Source organism: Talpa occidentalis, unplaced genomic scaffold, assembly GCF_014898055.3.
Source record: "Talpa occidentalis isolate TD23 unplaced genomic scaffold, MPIMG_talOcc4v2.1 talOcc4.11, whole genome shotgun sequence".
Classification (NCBI taxonomy): Eukaryota; Metazoa; Chordata; class Mammalia; order Eulipotyphla; family Talpidae; genus Talpa; species Talpa occidentalis.
In genome coordinates this window covers 31,106,473-31,118,951 of record NW_023601104.1, presented here as the reverse complement: position 1 = coordinate 31,118,951, position 12,479 = coordinate 31,106,473, and the positions used below count along the sequence as shown (strand labels likewise).

Below are 12,479 nucleotides of genomic sequence, written 5' to 3'. Positions count from 1 at the left end.
CCCACAGACCACTGTTTGTCAAACTGAGGATCATTAAGTCAATTTGTTGGGTCAAAGCTTGCTTATTTTTTAAATGAAATCAAATATATCATAGTGCAGAGAAAACAGTGCATCATACTCAGTGACAATAAATGTCACTTTGCAAAATGTTGCTTTCTAGTCCACATCTGTGTGCACATACAAGGTAAACACAGCGTTGAGGACTGTGGTGGAAAGAGTCTGAAGAGACTGTCCCCTCTGTAGGGACAGTGGCTGCTGGGCCAGCATGGGTGGGCACAGAGCTCACTCCCAGCTTGTGCAGTCCCGGAGAATAGAGCTCACTCGCCCCATCGTTGGGTTCTCCCAGGCCTAACCGAGGATACCAGCTGAGATGTCAGAAACAGAGGAAGCCCTTCACAACCTGCTGCTTGCGGATGCCCACCATCGCATCCCGCCCCACCCTGTCCTGTTTTATGGTTCAGTCACACACATTATTTTCCTTCCGAGGCATGATTCCCCCTCCTCCTGCTCTCTGCACCTCGGGTTTCCTTTACCTGATCAATCCCCCCTTGACCCTGAGGACTCCATTTGGGCATCACCTCTTCCTGGAAGCCCTCTCTGACTGGCCAAGCCTCAGCTGGGCTCTTCCTCCACACTCAGACGCGCTGTGCTCGCCTCCACCTCTGCATACCGCGCAGCGCCCCTGCCCGTCGCTCTTCCTTGCCCCCCGGCCCTCTTACCACTGACCAAGTCTGCCTCTGGCCCACAGGCATCCGCTGTGACAGCACATGTCCGCCGGGTCGCTGGGGCCCCAACTGCTCCGTCTCCTGCAGCTGTGAGAATGGCGGTTCCTGCTCCCCCGAGGATGGGAGCTGCGAGTGTGCCCCTGGCTTCCGAGGACCCTTATGCCAGAGAAGTAAGGCTGAACCCCCATCGCGCAGACCTCAGGAGACTCGTCTTCCCCACCCCTTCCCTGTTGGAACTAGGCCTGGCCTTCGAGAGGCTGGGCTCTGAGTCAGCCCTTAGCAAATCCTTCCCTTAGTCCCCTTTTTCCTGCTCTGGCTTTTCTGTCCCCAAGTTCAGGGCCCAGCTCCTCCCTGTAGAAGGGACAGCCCTCTCAAGTGTGGGGTGGGTATGGCACTCTCCATACTTCTAAGGCGCCTCCCTTCATCACTGTGTGGGACCCAAGGGGTGGCCAGGCTGGTGGGGTTCCTGGGGCTGCTGACCCCCATCTCCCCTTCACCACCAGTCTGCTCCCCGGGGTTCTATGGCCACGGCTGCACCCAGCCGTGCCCCCTCTGCGTGCACAGCAGCGGGCCCTGCCACCACGTCAGTGGCATCTGTGAGTGCCTCCCCGGATTCTCCGGAGCCCTCTGCAACCAAGGTACTGTCTCCCAGGGGCAAGGTGTGGGAGGGGGGAAGTGGTAAGGAGGGCAGTGTTAGGGGTTCTCATCATAGTGTGTGGAGGCAGCGCCTGCCTCTTCAGGGCCTGGACCACCTCTCTAGGAAGTGGGCAGCAAGGGCCAGGGGACGCATCTGCGCCATCATGTGCTCAGACAGGGGATATGACTTGTCCTTGGTCTCACAGCTAGCATGTGGCAGAGCTGAGAAATGACCTCTGATGCCAAAAGCCATTCTAAATGGGTAAAAAATGAAGCAAGAATGGATGAAAACTGTGTAAGATTGGCTTATGCTGAGTTCCAAGTGGTAAAAGCAGAAAATAGAGTTTGGGCACAGTCGATAGTTCTGGCTTCGGCTGGCGACTTCCTAGCTCTTCTCCTTGGCACTGAGGCCAACATCACTGATCCCTCACCACACCCTGTCATGTGTCCACAGCAGAGTCCTCGCACCATGACCCCAACCACCCTCTAGCACTAGCGGTTGTAAAGGACAGTAACACTTATTTGCATTGATACGCTGCTAAACTGCCTGGGGCGGGAAGGACCCCTGATTTGTAACATTTACAGATTTCTGTGCTACCAACGGTCCCATGATACTGGTATTCCCACCATGGCTGAATACAGGTGCCAGTGGTTTGGCACAGGCCGCAAAACTCCTGAATGTTTAACACCATGTGAAGACAGACGCTGGCCCTAGCATACACCTTTGCTCATCACGGCCCCTGGCTTCGTTGGGCCAAGACACTATGTATATAGGGGGACAGCGCCATGCTGTGCAAGACCCTCAGCTGGGCCTTAGCCTGAAAGGAAAAGGAAGGAGGAGGAACAGCCTCTCCAGGAGAGGAACAGACTGCGCAAAGGAGTGGGCACGTGGCTGTCCAGTAGTAGGGAACGGCTGAGAGATGTTGGGGCTGGGGCTGGGTAAAGGCAACGAGAAAGCAGACGGGTTGCCTGGGGAACAGCTTGGAGCCCAGAGTTGCAGAATTTGTACTCTGACCCCTGAGGAACGAGGGATCTTAGACTAAGGTACTGTAGAGCTCAAAGCAACTTCAAGGTCATCTATGCAAGAATCTTATCTGGCCTCTGCTTAAGTACTTCCATTGAGAGCTCCCTGCCTCCCAGGGGAGCGGAGTCTTTTGATGAATAATCACACCGAGCCAGGCTATTTTTGTAAGTGTATGGGCCGTTAATATGTATGAGTGGAAAGTTTACTTCATGATGCTTTGAGGTCATGAGAAGTTTGGGCCCCAGGGAAACATATGTGACAGTTTCATTTGCTTGTAGCCCTCTTAGGACAGTTTCATCATAACCTGCCATGTCAAAGTTTACTTATTAAACATCGGAGACCGGGCGTCAATACAGATAGGCTGGGTCTAAATTAGTACCTACGCAGCCCGAGGAGTAACTCAGATCCTGCGATGTCTGATTTATCGCCCGCTGGCCTAATGAGTATTTTCCACATATAGATCTAATAGAGTTTGCTATTCATGGCAACTGCCCTGGTTAAGTCTCAAACCTTGTAAAAAATTGAACTGACACTTTCTAATGACCGGCTTTCCAGTGAGTTACAAATTACAGACACTGCTTATGCAGAATCATTAAACATAGATTAAATATAACCAGATGTTTTCTTTTCACCAGCCCCCCTTCTCGCCACCATGCTTCTCTCTGTCTCACTCTTGATTCAGCTAAGAAGTGGACCAATTAATGTATTAGACTGATCCCATTAGCAGCTCTGTGGGTGAATTTGTGGGCCTTGTGTATGTGAGAAAGACTTCAAAGGCAAGGCTGTCTCGTTAGAGAAGCATAGTTGGTTTGGAGGGTGGGAGTAGGTACAGCAGGTCGGGCAACCTGCTCCCCACAGAGAGCCAGGACTCTGATTTGGATGGGGTCCCCTAGTCCAGTGCCCCTCCCGCAGAGGCAGGAAAGAAGGCTAAGCAGGCAACCTGCTTTCAGGAAGCAGAAGCTTTCAGGCTACAAACAGGTGAGACGTGACCATCCTCCCAGCAACAGACCTGATCTGGAAGGAGCTAAGGCTTTTGCTAGAAAAAACACAGAGGCCCCAAATCAGCCAGCCTACCAGAGCTATTAACCACTGCCTTAGGCCAGTCGATGAGGGTTATCACCCCCATTTCAGAGACGGGGAAACAGACACTGAGAAGGGTGATAAGGTTTGTTCAAAGGTACTTACCTGGTAAGTGGCAGAACTTCCCCGCTTGGGTGACCTTGGACAAGTTACTTAACCGCTCAGTGCCTCAGTTTCCTCACCTGAGAAACAGAGTTAATAGTAGGGACAATAGTGATAAAAATATAATAGAGTATTATAAGGTTAATTGAACTAATACTTGTGAAGCACCTTGAACAGTGTCTGGTACACATAAATGTCATAGAAGTAGTTCGTTGAATTCCCAGTTAAGGTTTTGGAGTGGAGTACCCCATGTACCCCCTGGGCCCTTTATTATTTGTCCCAACCGCACTAAACATCACCAGGAAAGGCACAGAGCACAGAGAGCCTAAACAGCAGGTGCCCAGTCTGGTGGGGCAGGACTGCTAATACGAGCTAGTCTGGCATAAGGGCGAGGGTGCCAGCCCAAAGTTAGACACGGACCCTGGGGAAGGTGCTTCTCTTCAAGAATCAACACCTTCTTATGATCCTACATGTGACTCAGTCAACTGAAGTCTCAAGTGACTCAAGAAGTTCCTCTCCTGTAATAGGAATGCAAGGTAAGCCATCTTTGGAGATGCAGGGCCGGCTGGCACTGGGCTTTGAGGGGGAGCATGGTGAACTGAGAGGAGCTCAAAGGGACAGGACTCACAGATCCAAGCAGAACCCACTAGAAGGTTGCTGCTCCTGGGCCTATTCTGGATGCTTGGAACCTTTCCTCAGTGCTCACTGTATGCCAGGCACTATGCTGGGCCCTCACACAACAAAGAACAAGGAAACCGTGTTCCCTCCCCTCACAAAGCCTGCAGTCTAGAGGGGGATATTCCCAGCTTAGCCTTTTCTAGCAGAACTTGCAGTTCAGGTGGGGAGGAAGGAACCATCAGTTTATGTCCACACACTCGGCTGGCGTGCCTTGAGCACCTATTGCTTTTACAGGCATTGTAGGGAATGCAGCCCTGGCCTGAACAGGCTCACCATCCATCAGGACAGACTTGAAAATGATAGGCATGATTTCCTTCACACACTCAAAAAAAAGAAGATGCAGAAGCAGGCCATGGGGAGTGGTAGGATCATTCATGAAGGTCAGGACTCGGACTCCTTCTATCTCGTTCTGCCATTCTCAGCTCAGAGCTCCTGCCTCTGATGAAAGACAGGTTTGAGCTACAGTCATCTTATCCATAGTTCTTACCCATAATCCACATTATCTTTCAAGTAGAAGGAACTGGAAAATAAAGACACACATTTCCATCAGCAGGGTGATAACCAGCTATGCAGCAGCCCAAGCAATGAAGTCTTTATTCCAGCCGGCCATGTACCCAGCTACTTTTAAGGAGAATTGATATTGAAGGACTAGCAGTCTGCTCAGAGAGACCATGGTGGAGGTAACATTTATGAATATGGTCTTATAGACAGGGTAGGATTCCCATAGCTGGACATGAGGGTCAGAGAAATTCTGGAAGAGAATCGCGGGAGTGAAGGCATAGAAGTGTATTTGGAAACCGGTGCGTAGCCAGTGGCTCATGTCTGGGTGAGGAAGGTTGAGGATTGATCTGCAGACTCCATATTTTATTCTGGGACAATGAGGGGCCCCTGAGTATGTCTAAGCAGGGCACAGGAGTGCCAAGAGAGCTGTGCTTTAGAGAGCTCAAACTGTAGGAAGTGGAGGATGAATTGCAGGGAAAGTGAGAAGTAGGTGCTCAGTTAACAGCCTGGGTGAGGAGCCAACTCTTCCTCCCGGGCCCAAGGAGCAATTCCTCCAGGAAGGATTGGGACCAACCTCCTCCAAGTGACTCCAAGTGGAAACACCACGAGTGCTCAGTGGAATACAGTGCCTTGTGGACCCAGCAGGGCTCTCCTTGAGGGGTTTGAACTGAGACTTCAGGAGTAGAGAGAGGAAGCAGGTGGACAGGAATAGGCATTCAGGGCCAGTTCTCCGAAAGCGTGACTGCAGACAGACCTGCCACCTTACATTTGTCCCTCTCCTTCCAGCTTTAAACATTCTCCACCCTCATGGCAAAGGCATCAGTGAGGCTGCAAAGGTTGGTAATGGAAAGCAGCAGTGATGCAGGGAGCCCTGGACTGACTCGAGGTGGTATTTCCAGCCTCCCACTGCTCTCTGTGAGACCTAAGTCATGTGTTCCTACCTCTGTGGGTCCCCAGTCTCTTCTTGTCAAAGGGGATCATGAACGAAACATCCTGAAAAATGCAGCTGTGGGCACAAGAGAGAATTGTGTGCAAATAGACAAGGGTGATGAGGTGCTAAGCAGCTGGGCAATTCCCATCCAGATTTGTGACCCCCGGGTGGTCATGGGTGGTAGGCTGAGAAGTACAGAGGGAAATGCAGGTGCCAGGCTGTTATACGCCCACAGTGTGTGCTGGAGGGCACTTTGGGCAGGACTGTGCCCAGCTCTGCTCCTGTACCAACAACGGGACCTGCAGCCCCATCGATGGCTCCTGCCAGTGCTTTCCCGGATGGATCGGCAAGGACTGCTCACAGGGTAAGCTGCTGGGGATGCCTTCCACCTGGGGTCAAGCCCCAGAACACCCCTTCTCCTTACCTAGAACCTCTGTCCCTGGCACCTCCACTTTCCAGGGCTGAAATCTCCTGCAAATAGGAATGTCCACCTGAGTTCCATTGAGCTCCATAGCTAATATGATAAATTAATCATTGGCATTAACTGTTGGTGTGAAGGGTATTAAAGTTATTGCTAGCACCTCAGCACTGAGCATACCTCATCAGCACCTGGGCAAGGAGGTGACCCCTAATTTGGATGGGGAGGAAAAGGGGACAAGGACTGGTGTTCTAGAGTTTGGGAGTGGGGAAGTGAGTGAAGTCAGGACTGTCACCTCGGAGGGGTGAGGACATCTTCTGTGTGGCCCATTTGAATGACGTCCTGGGCTTCGCAACCCAGGCCAGGCCACGGTAGGGGCAAGGACTGCCCCTACAGTGTAAGGCACAACATCTCATGTAGAAGTAACTGGGAACCCCCCAATCTAAGGCAGAAGACTCCATTTGGGAGAGCCCCGTTGCCGATGGGTGAGATGTGGCCAGTACCCGCAGGGAGAGCCCAGCAGATGCCCTGGCCTGAGGAAACGTCCGTCTGCTGCAGCAGGCCCAGGGAGCCACCCGAGCGTCCCCGCCCTGGCAGAGTTCCCATCCTCACGGGGAAGTGGGCGCACACAGCCTTCACACCCCGAACCACAGTGCTGTTTTCCGCATATGCTCCCAGTCAGGCCCTGCGAGGTTTAGGGGCCCACAGAGTAGGCAGAGAATCTGGGTTAATGGGAATTCTGGGTGCCTGGGCCAAGATATGAGTGGAGTTCTGGGACCAGTTCAAGTGCCCTGGGAGCCAGGCAGTGCCACTGGGATGCATCGCGGCTGACGTGCACTCCTCCTGTCCCTCCCTTTCCTTCTGCTCCTCTGCCTTGCCCCCACCCTCTGCATCCCACCCATCCCCAGCTTGCCCACCTGGGTTCTGGGGCCCCGCCTGCTTCCACACATGCAGCTGCCACAACGGGGCTCGCTGCAGCGCTGAGGATGGGGCCTGCCACTGCACCCCAGGCTGGACTGGACTCTTCTGCACGCAGCGTAAGCCCCGCCTCCCAGCCTCCCGGCCTCCCGGCCATTCAGAATCCCATGCTGCAGCCTACTGGCTGCCGGGGGCATCGTCTGGGCTTGCAGCACAGGGAGGGAGGAGGCAGGCTCCAGGACTGGGATCCTCCCTGTATCCCCGCCCCAGGATTGGGGAGTTTGGTTGGATTCAGGGAGTCGATGGGCCCAAGGTCCTGGAAGATGAGGGCTAGGAGTTACCCCAGCAACCACCAAGACCGGACCCTCCTTGGACACTAGAGCCGAGTGGGGAGGGGTGGCCAGTGGCTTCACAGCAAGGGGACCCCCCAGCCTGGCCCCTGGCGCCAAGGCATCTTTGTCCAAAGGACTCCCCGCCCCTTCAGTATGAGTCCAGAGTGTGAAGACAGTTGGGCTTGGCTGTGGGTGTGTCACTGGTCCTCACCCAGGCTCAGAGAAAGTCGGTCTGGTCCCAGCTGCACCTCCGCGGTTGTCCCCACCCTGTTTCTCCAGGCTGTCCAGCAGCCTTCTATGGGCAGGACTGTGGGCGCGTGTGCCAGTGTCAGAATGGCGCCAGCTGTGACCACATCAGTGGCAAGTGCACCTGTCGCACAGGCTTCACGGGGCGACACTGTGAGCAGAGTAAGTTGTTCCAACCCATCCTGGGTGTCAGGCTTCAGCCTCCTGCATGGCAAGCCTGCCCCTTGAAGGCCCACTCATTCAGCGCTCTGCACCCCTGACTTTTGGAGCAACTCCCAAGGAAAAAGGCCATGCCTACATTGGCGTTTGACGTTTTCTCCAGTGATGTAACGACGAGGCAGACACCTGAGGAGGTAATGAGGGAGGCAGATCTTACTTGGTTCTTCTTTGAAGCACCCGCTCCGAGCCCGGCTCGTGTAGGGTGCTGTGTAAATGTGTTGCGAGAAGGAAGTAGGAGTGGATAGGGAGGGCCTGCTCTCTCCTCCTTTACCAGTATCCCCCAACTCAGGGCTGGAGGTGCTCTGCCTACCCCCAGGTGTCGTTACAGCACGAGAGGCTACAGGGAAAGTCTCGCTGGCTCAGCGCGAGGCAGTACTGGCTGATCTCACAACGGCCCACGTAGGGGATGGGAGGGCCGAGGAGGCGCATCTGTCTACCCCACTTCTTCTTGCTACACAGGATGTGCCCCAGGAACCTTTGGCTATGGGTGTCAGCAGCTCTGTGAATGCATGAACAATGCCACCTGTGACCACGTCACTGGCACCTGTTACTGCAGCACGGGATTCAAAGGAATCAGGTGTGACCAAGGTAACACACAGGTGGCAAGGTCCCGGGCAGCGGGCTGTGGAAAGGGTCCCATGGAGGCAAGGCCCAGGGAAATGCCAATAGAAACAACTGGGTTTACTAAGGATACTTGGTGACTTCTCTTCCCGTTTGGGAGGACAGCATGAGTGGAGTGGGCTGCAGAGGCTCTGGGTGGCCTCAGTCATGGCTTTCTAGGACTCATCCTGGACAAATTTCCTGGGAGCTAAAGGGTCACCACACAAACCAGTGCTGCCAAGGGGCCACCAGACCGAGTCGGAGGATAAGTCAGATCCTGGTCCTGCCATTACCTGCAAGGTGGTCTCGAGCAGTTCCTTTCTTTCAGCTAGGCCTGTTACTCCACAGGCGAGCAGGAGAGAGTATAACGCTTCTCTTCACCCACCACACAAGGTTCCACTAGGGCCAAGCAGCCCACAGGCACTCACCCTTGGCTCTGGCTCCACAGACCTGTGCACCCCACAGTGCAGTTGATGTGAGACGTCCGCACAGTGCCTGGCACCTATGTGAGCACTTGGTAAATGGTTTTATATACCAAAAAAAAAAAAAACCATTGTGAAGTGCTACATATATATAAGGAATTAGATTGTTGGCTCCAGGAGCTGGGGCTGAGAATGGGCCCTAATTATCCCCAGATAGAAAAAGGGCTAAAAGACATCGCCATTGCACTCTGACAACAGAATAATCAGCGTCTTCACCCACCTGGTGATGCTGGCTGGCTCTGCTCAGCCAGTTGCCAACAGTCAGGGAGGGGTCTTGAGGCTGCTGGGCCAGCAGAATGGGAGGGGGTTAGTCCCCAAAGGGGTTTGTGGGCAGTAATCCTGCTCACAGTTTTCACAGTCAGCTGTCCCCACGATACAAGTGAGCAGATGAAGGTGGTGATCAAGGAGCTGGGCTACCCAAGATTCTCCAGCTCCCGAGAGATCTAATTCTAATCACTGGTGGTATAATCTTGAACAAGTCACCAAATCTTTCGTGACTATTACCAAGAAAGAGGCTTATCTCATGATTGTTTAGAACCAAGAAAAAACACTCCGTAAGCATTGCTGGTTTCCCGTGCATGGTCACCTTTATTCCCGGTCATGATGCTGGCAGTCCCTACCCCTTAAGTCGAGAAACAGGCACGGCGGGGGCTGGGATCACACAGGAATCGAGTCAGGCCAAGACAGAACCAACGTGTGAGGACTGCAGGTCCCAGGCTCAGGCCCTCCCTCCACCCACAGCTGCCCTCATGATGGAGGAGCTGAATCCCTACACCAAGATCAGCCCAGCGCTGGGTGCAGAACGGCACTCGGTGGGTGCTGTCACAGGCATCGTCCTCCTGTTGTTCCTCATTGTGGTGCTGCTGGGCCTGTTCGCCTGGCGCCGGCGGCGGCAGAAAGGCAAGGGCCGCGACCTGGCTCCCCGTGCCTCCTACACGCCTGCGATGAGGATGACCAGCACTGACTACTCCCTCTCAGGTAAGGGCTACACCCCCACCCCCTCCCCAAGTATCGGCCTGTCTCCCCTCACACACATCCAACCCAGGAAGAGTCCCACAGAATCCTCAGACGCCAGGGTTTACTGCTGAAGGTGAATGGTCGTTCCTGTGGAGGTGGCTGCTGGGGCTAGATCCAGACTCTCCTAGAGATGCTGCGGGGAGAGCTTACCTGGGAAGGTAGATACGGTTCTGTGGGTGTCATTTCCTAGGCGCCCAGCTCTGAGCGGCTGTGGTTAGGAGCCTCCTTCCTTTCCCCAGTGTGTCCCATCTTTCTCCTCAGGCTTCAGCCACAGGAACACCCACACTCAGCAGTAACTCTCCTAAATGCTTCTAGGGAAATCCTTCCCAGTCTGATGCCTGTGCCAGCTGGGCCCTAGGACTCAGGCCCAGGCACTGTTCTATTTTCCTTCCTTGGTGAAAACTTCAGAGCAACTCTCCTCCCAGTTCCCAGGGTGAGGAGGGCCCACAGAGCAAAAGGGAATGGTGCCTGACTTAGAGAAGGTCTAAAAGTTTGGGTTCTTCCAGCCCTGGCCAAGGGGACATTGCCGAGTAGTCAGTGCACAAACGTGGTAACTCCAGTGGGCACTGGAGTCTGAGTGGGGAGGGCTGCTGGACAGAATCCTCCTCCCCTGAGCCTGGACGGCTGCCCTAGAAATAAAGCGCTTTACTTCCTATTTAAGCAGAAGAGGTCAAACTGCTTGGAAATGGCCCATAGCCCTGGCCCACAGGAGACTGGAGAGCGCCTGTGCTCGCCCACTGCAGCCTGCTCCAGAGCTCAGGGCTGACCTACAGCCTCCCGCACCTTGTGCTTAGAAAACCCAGATCAGTGCACTCCTGCTAAGTGTTGCCTACCATGTGTCCTGCCCATGCTAGGCGCTGAAGGACAGACAGGCAGCCCAGTTGCAGACCCTGCCAGTAGAGTTGTGGCCTGCATGCCACCCTGTATTTCTTTTCTGGTAAAACCCCAAGCCCACAAACATCTGGGGATTTTCTTCTTTTATGACTCCAATGAGCAAGGTTGGCTGGGTTTCCCCATGTCATTCCATTGGAATTCCCCAGCCCTAAGGAGAGTCTTGGAACCCACAAGAGGGAAACAGAGCCCCTTTATGGCCTGGCAACTGGGACCTGACCCAGGGGGAGGCAGGGGACTCTCAGCACAGTCCTGAGTAGTGACTTAGTGATCTGAGACTGTCAAAGCCAACATTTCTCATCCATGTGCCAGCTGATGGTGCCCCGACAGCGGCACGCCTAAGCTGCACACTGCAGGGAGGGCTGAAGCAAAGCAAGCTCTACAGATTGCTGTGGGGGTACTAGAAGGCAGGAAGCTTGGGGGATGGGGGAGTTGGCTGTCTCTGCAGAGCACTCAAGGCTGCCCAGTCCAAGCATTCATATTGGGATATTTCACGCCAAGGGCAGGGGTATGATGGTATGTGGCACCTTGTTCTCTTCCCAGATTTGTCTCAAAGTAGCAGCCATGCCCAGTGCTTTTCCAATTCCAGCTACCACGCACTGGCGTGCGGGGGGCCTGCCACCAGCCAGGTCAGCACTCTGGACAGGAACAGCCCCACCAAGGTACCGGGCCCCTGACTCCCTAGCCCACATGCACTATCTCCCATCAGCCCTCACCTCTAACCAGAAAGGAACTGCACCCCCAACTGGAGGTTCCATGTGGAACCAACTGTCAACAAATCAAGTGCAGCTTGATTCACGGAAGATACAGACACCCTGGGAAGCAGGAGACAGCAGTTTACACAGTGCCAACAAGTACCATGTAACCAATGATAGCATCACGCAATGTAAGGGTGTGTAACCAAACCATGTAGCACACATGGCCACGTAATTAACTTATGTACACAACACCATACCACCTACCATCATGAGTGCCATATATGACAAACACTGCAGTCAGCACATTAGAGAGGAATTACAGAGTGACCACTATTGCGCAGATCCTTGTGTCTACACCAGGTCCAGATGCCCTTGTACCCAGACACTCCATGTCATCCATACACCCCCCCCCACCACCACCACAACCATTTGTTACAATCAGAACCTACACAAGGGACATAAATCCAAACATCAGCCAGTCAGCGCAATGCAAAACTGAGTTCTGCAGGCCTTCCCCCGCCCCCAGCCTAAACCCTGGCTGACGGCAAGATGTCCTCCTACAGTTGCAGGTCCTTCGCAAGGATATCTTACCACATGAGTACTGAGTCCCCTGCTGTGCCAGGACCCCCTACTGGGCAGCGTGGGAGGTTTAGACATGAGAAAGAACAGACCAAGGACCACCACAGGCTCATGCCACACACCGCCTGACCCCCACCTACGCACGTGCATGTTTACACACCTGCGACCACTTGGGGCAATCCCCGGACTCTTTGCTTCCTGGAACATCCCTTCTGGGCCAGGAACATAGTTCTCATAGCCCAGGCCTTTGCCCTAGAAATCCTTTCTCCCTGTCTGCCCCTGGGCCGACAGTGCATTACTCTTGCCAGGGGTGTGCCCCATGGAGAATGCCCATCAGCCCCACACACAGCCTTTTAGCTTTAACCATTCTGTTTCTTCCTCAGCTTAGACCTTTATTCCCAG

The 12,479-nt window shown here is 54.0% G+C and overlaps 1 protein-coding gene across 1 annotated transcript in view; it reads left to right on the top strand.

The window, feature by feature from the left end:
* Nucleotides 1-12,479, top strand: part of MEGF11 (multiple EGF like domains 11) — a 330,203-nt gene that overhangs the window by 306,041 nt on the left and 11,683 nt on the right. Inside the window, exons 14-21 of the mRNA XM_037502751.2 lie at nucleotides 749-895; nucleotides 1,229-1,363; nucleotides 5,913-6,041; nucleotides 7,004-7,132; nucleotides 7,625-7,753; nucleotides 8,270-8,398; nucleotides 9,634-9,870; nucleotides 11,344-11,462. Coding sequence (XP_037358648.2) covers nucleotides 749-895; nucleotides 1,229-1,363; nucleotides 5,913-6,041; nucleotides 7,004-7,132; nucleotides 7,625-7,753; nucleotides 8,270-8,398; nucleotides 9,634-9,870; nucleotides 11,344-11,462 — 1,154 coding nt within the window. The remainder of the gene's footprint in view (nucleotides 1-748; nucleotides 896-1,228; nucleotides 1,364-5,912; nucleotides 6,042-7,003; nucleotides 7,133-7,624; nucleotides 7,754-8,269; nucleotides 8,399-9,633; nucleotides 9,871-11,343; nucleotides 11,463-12,479) is intronic.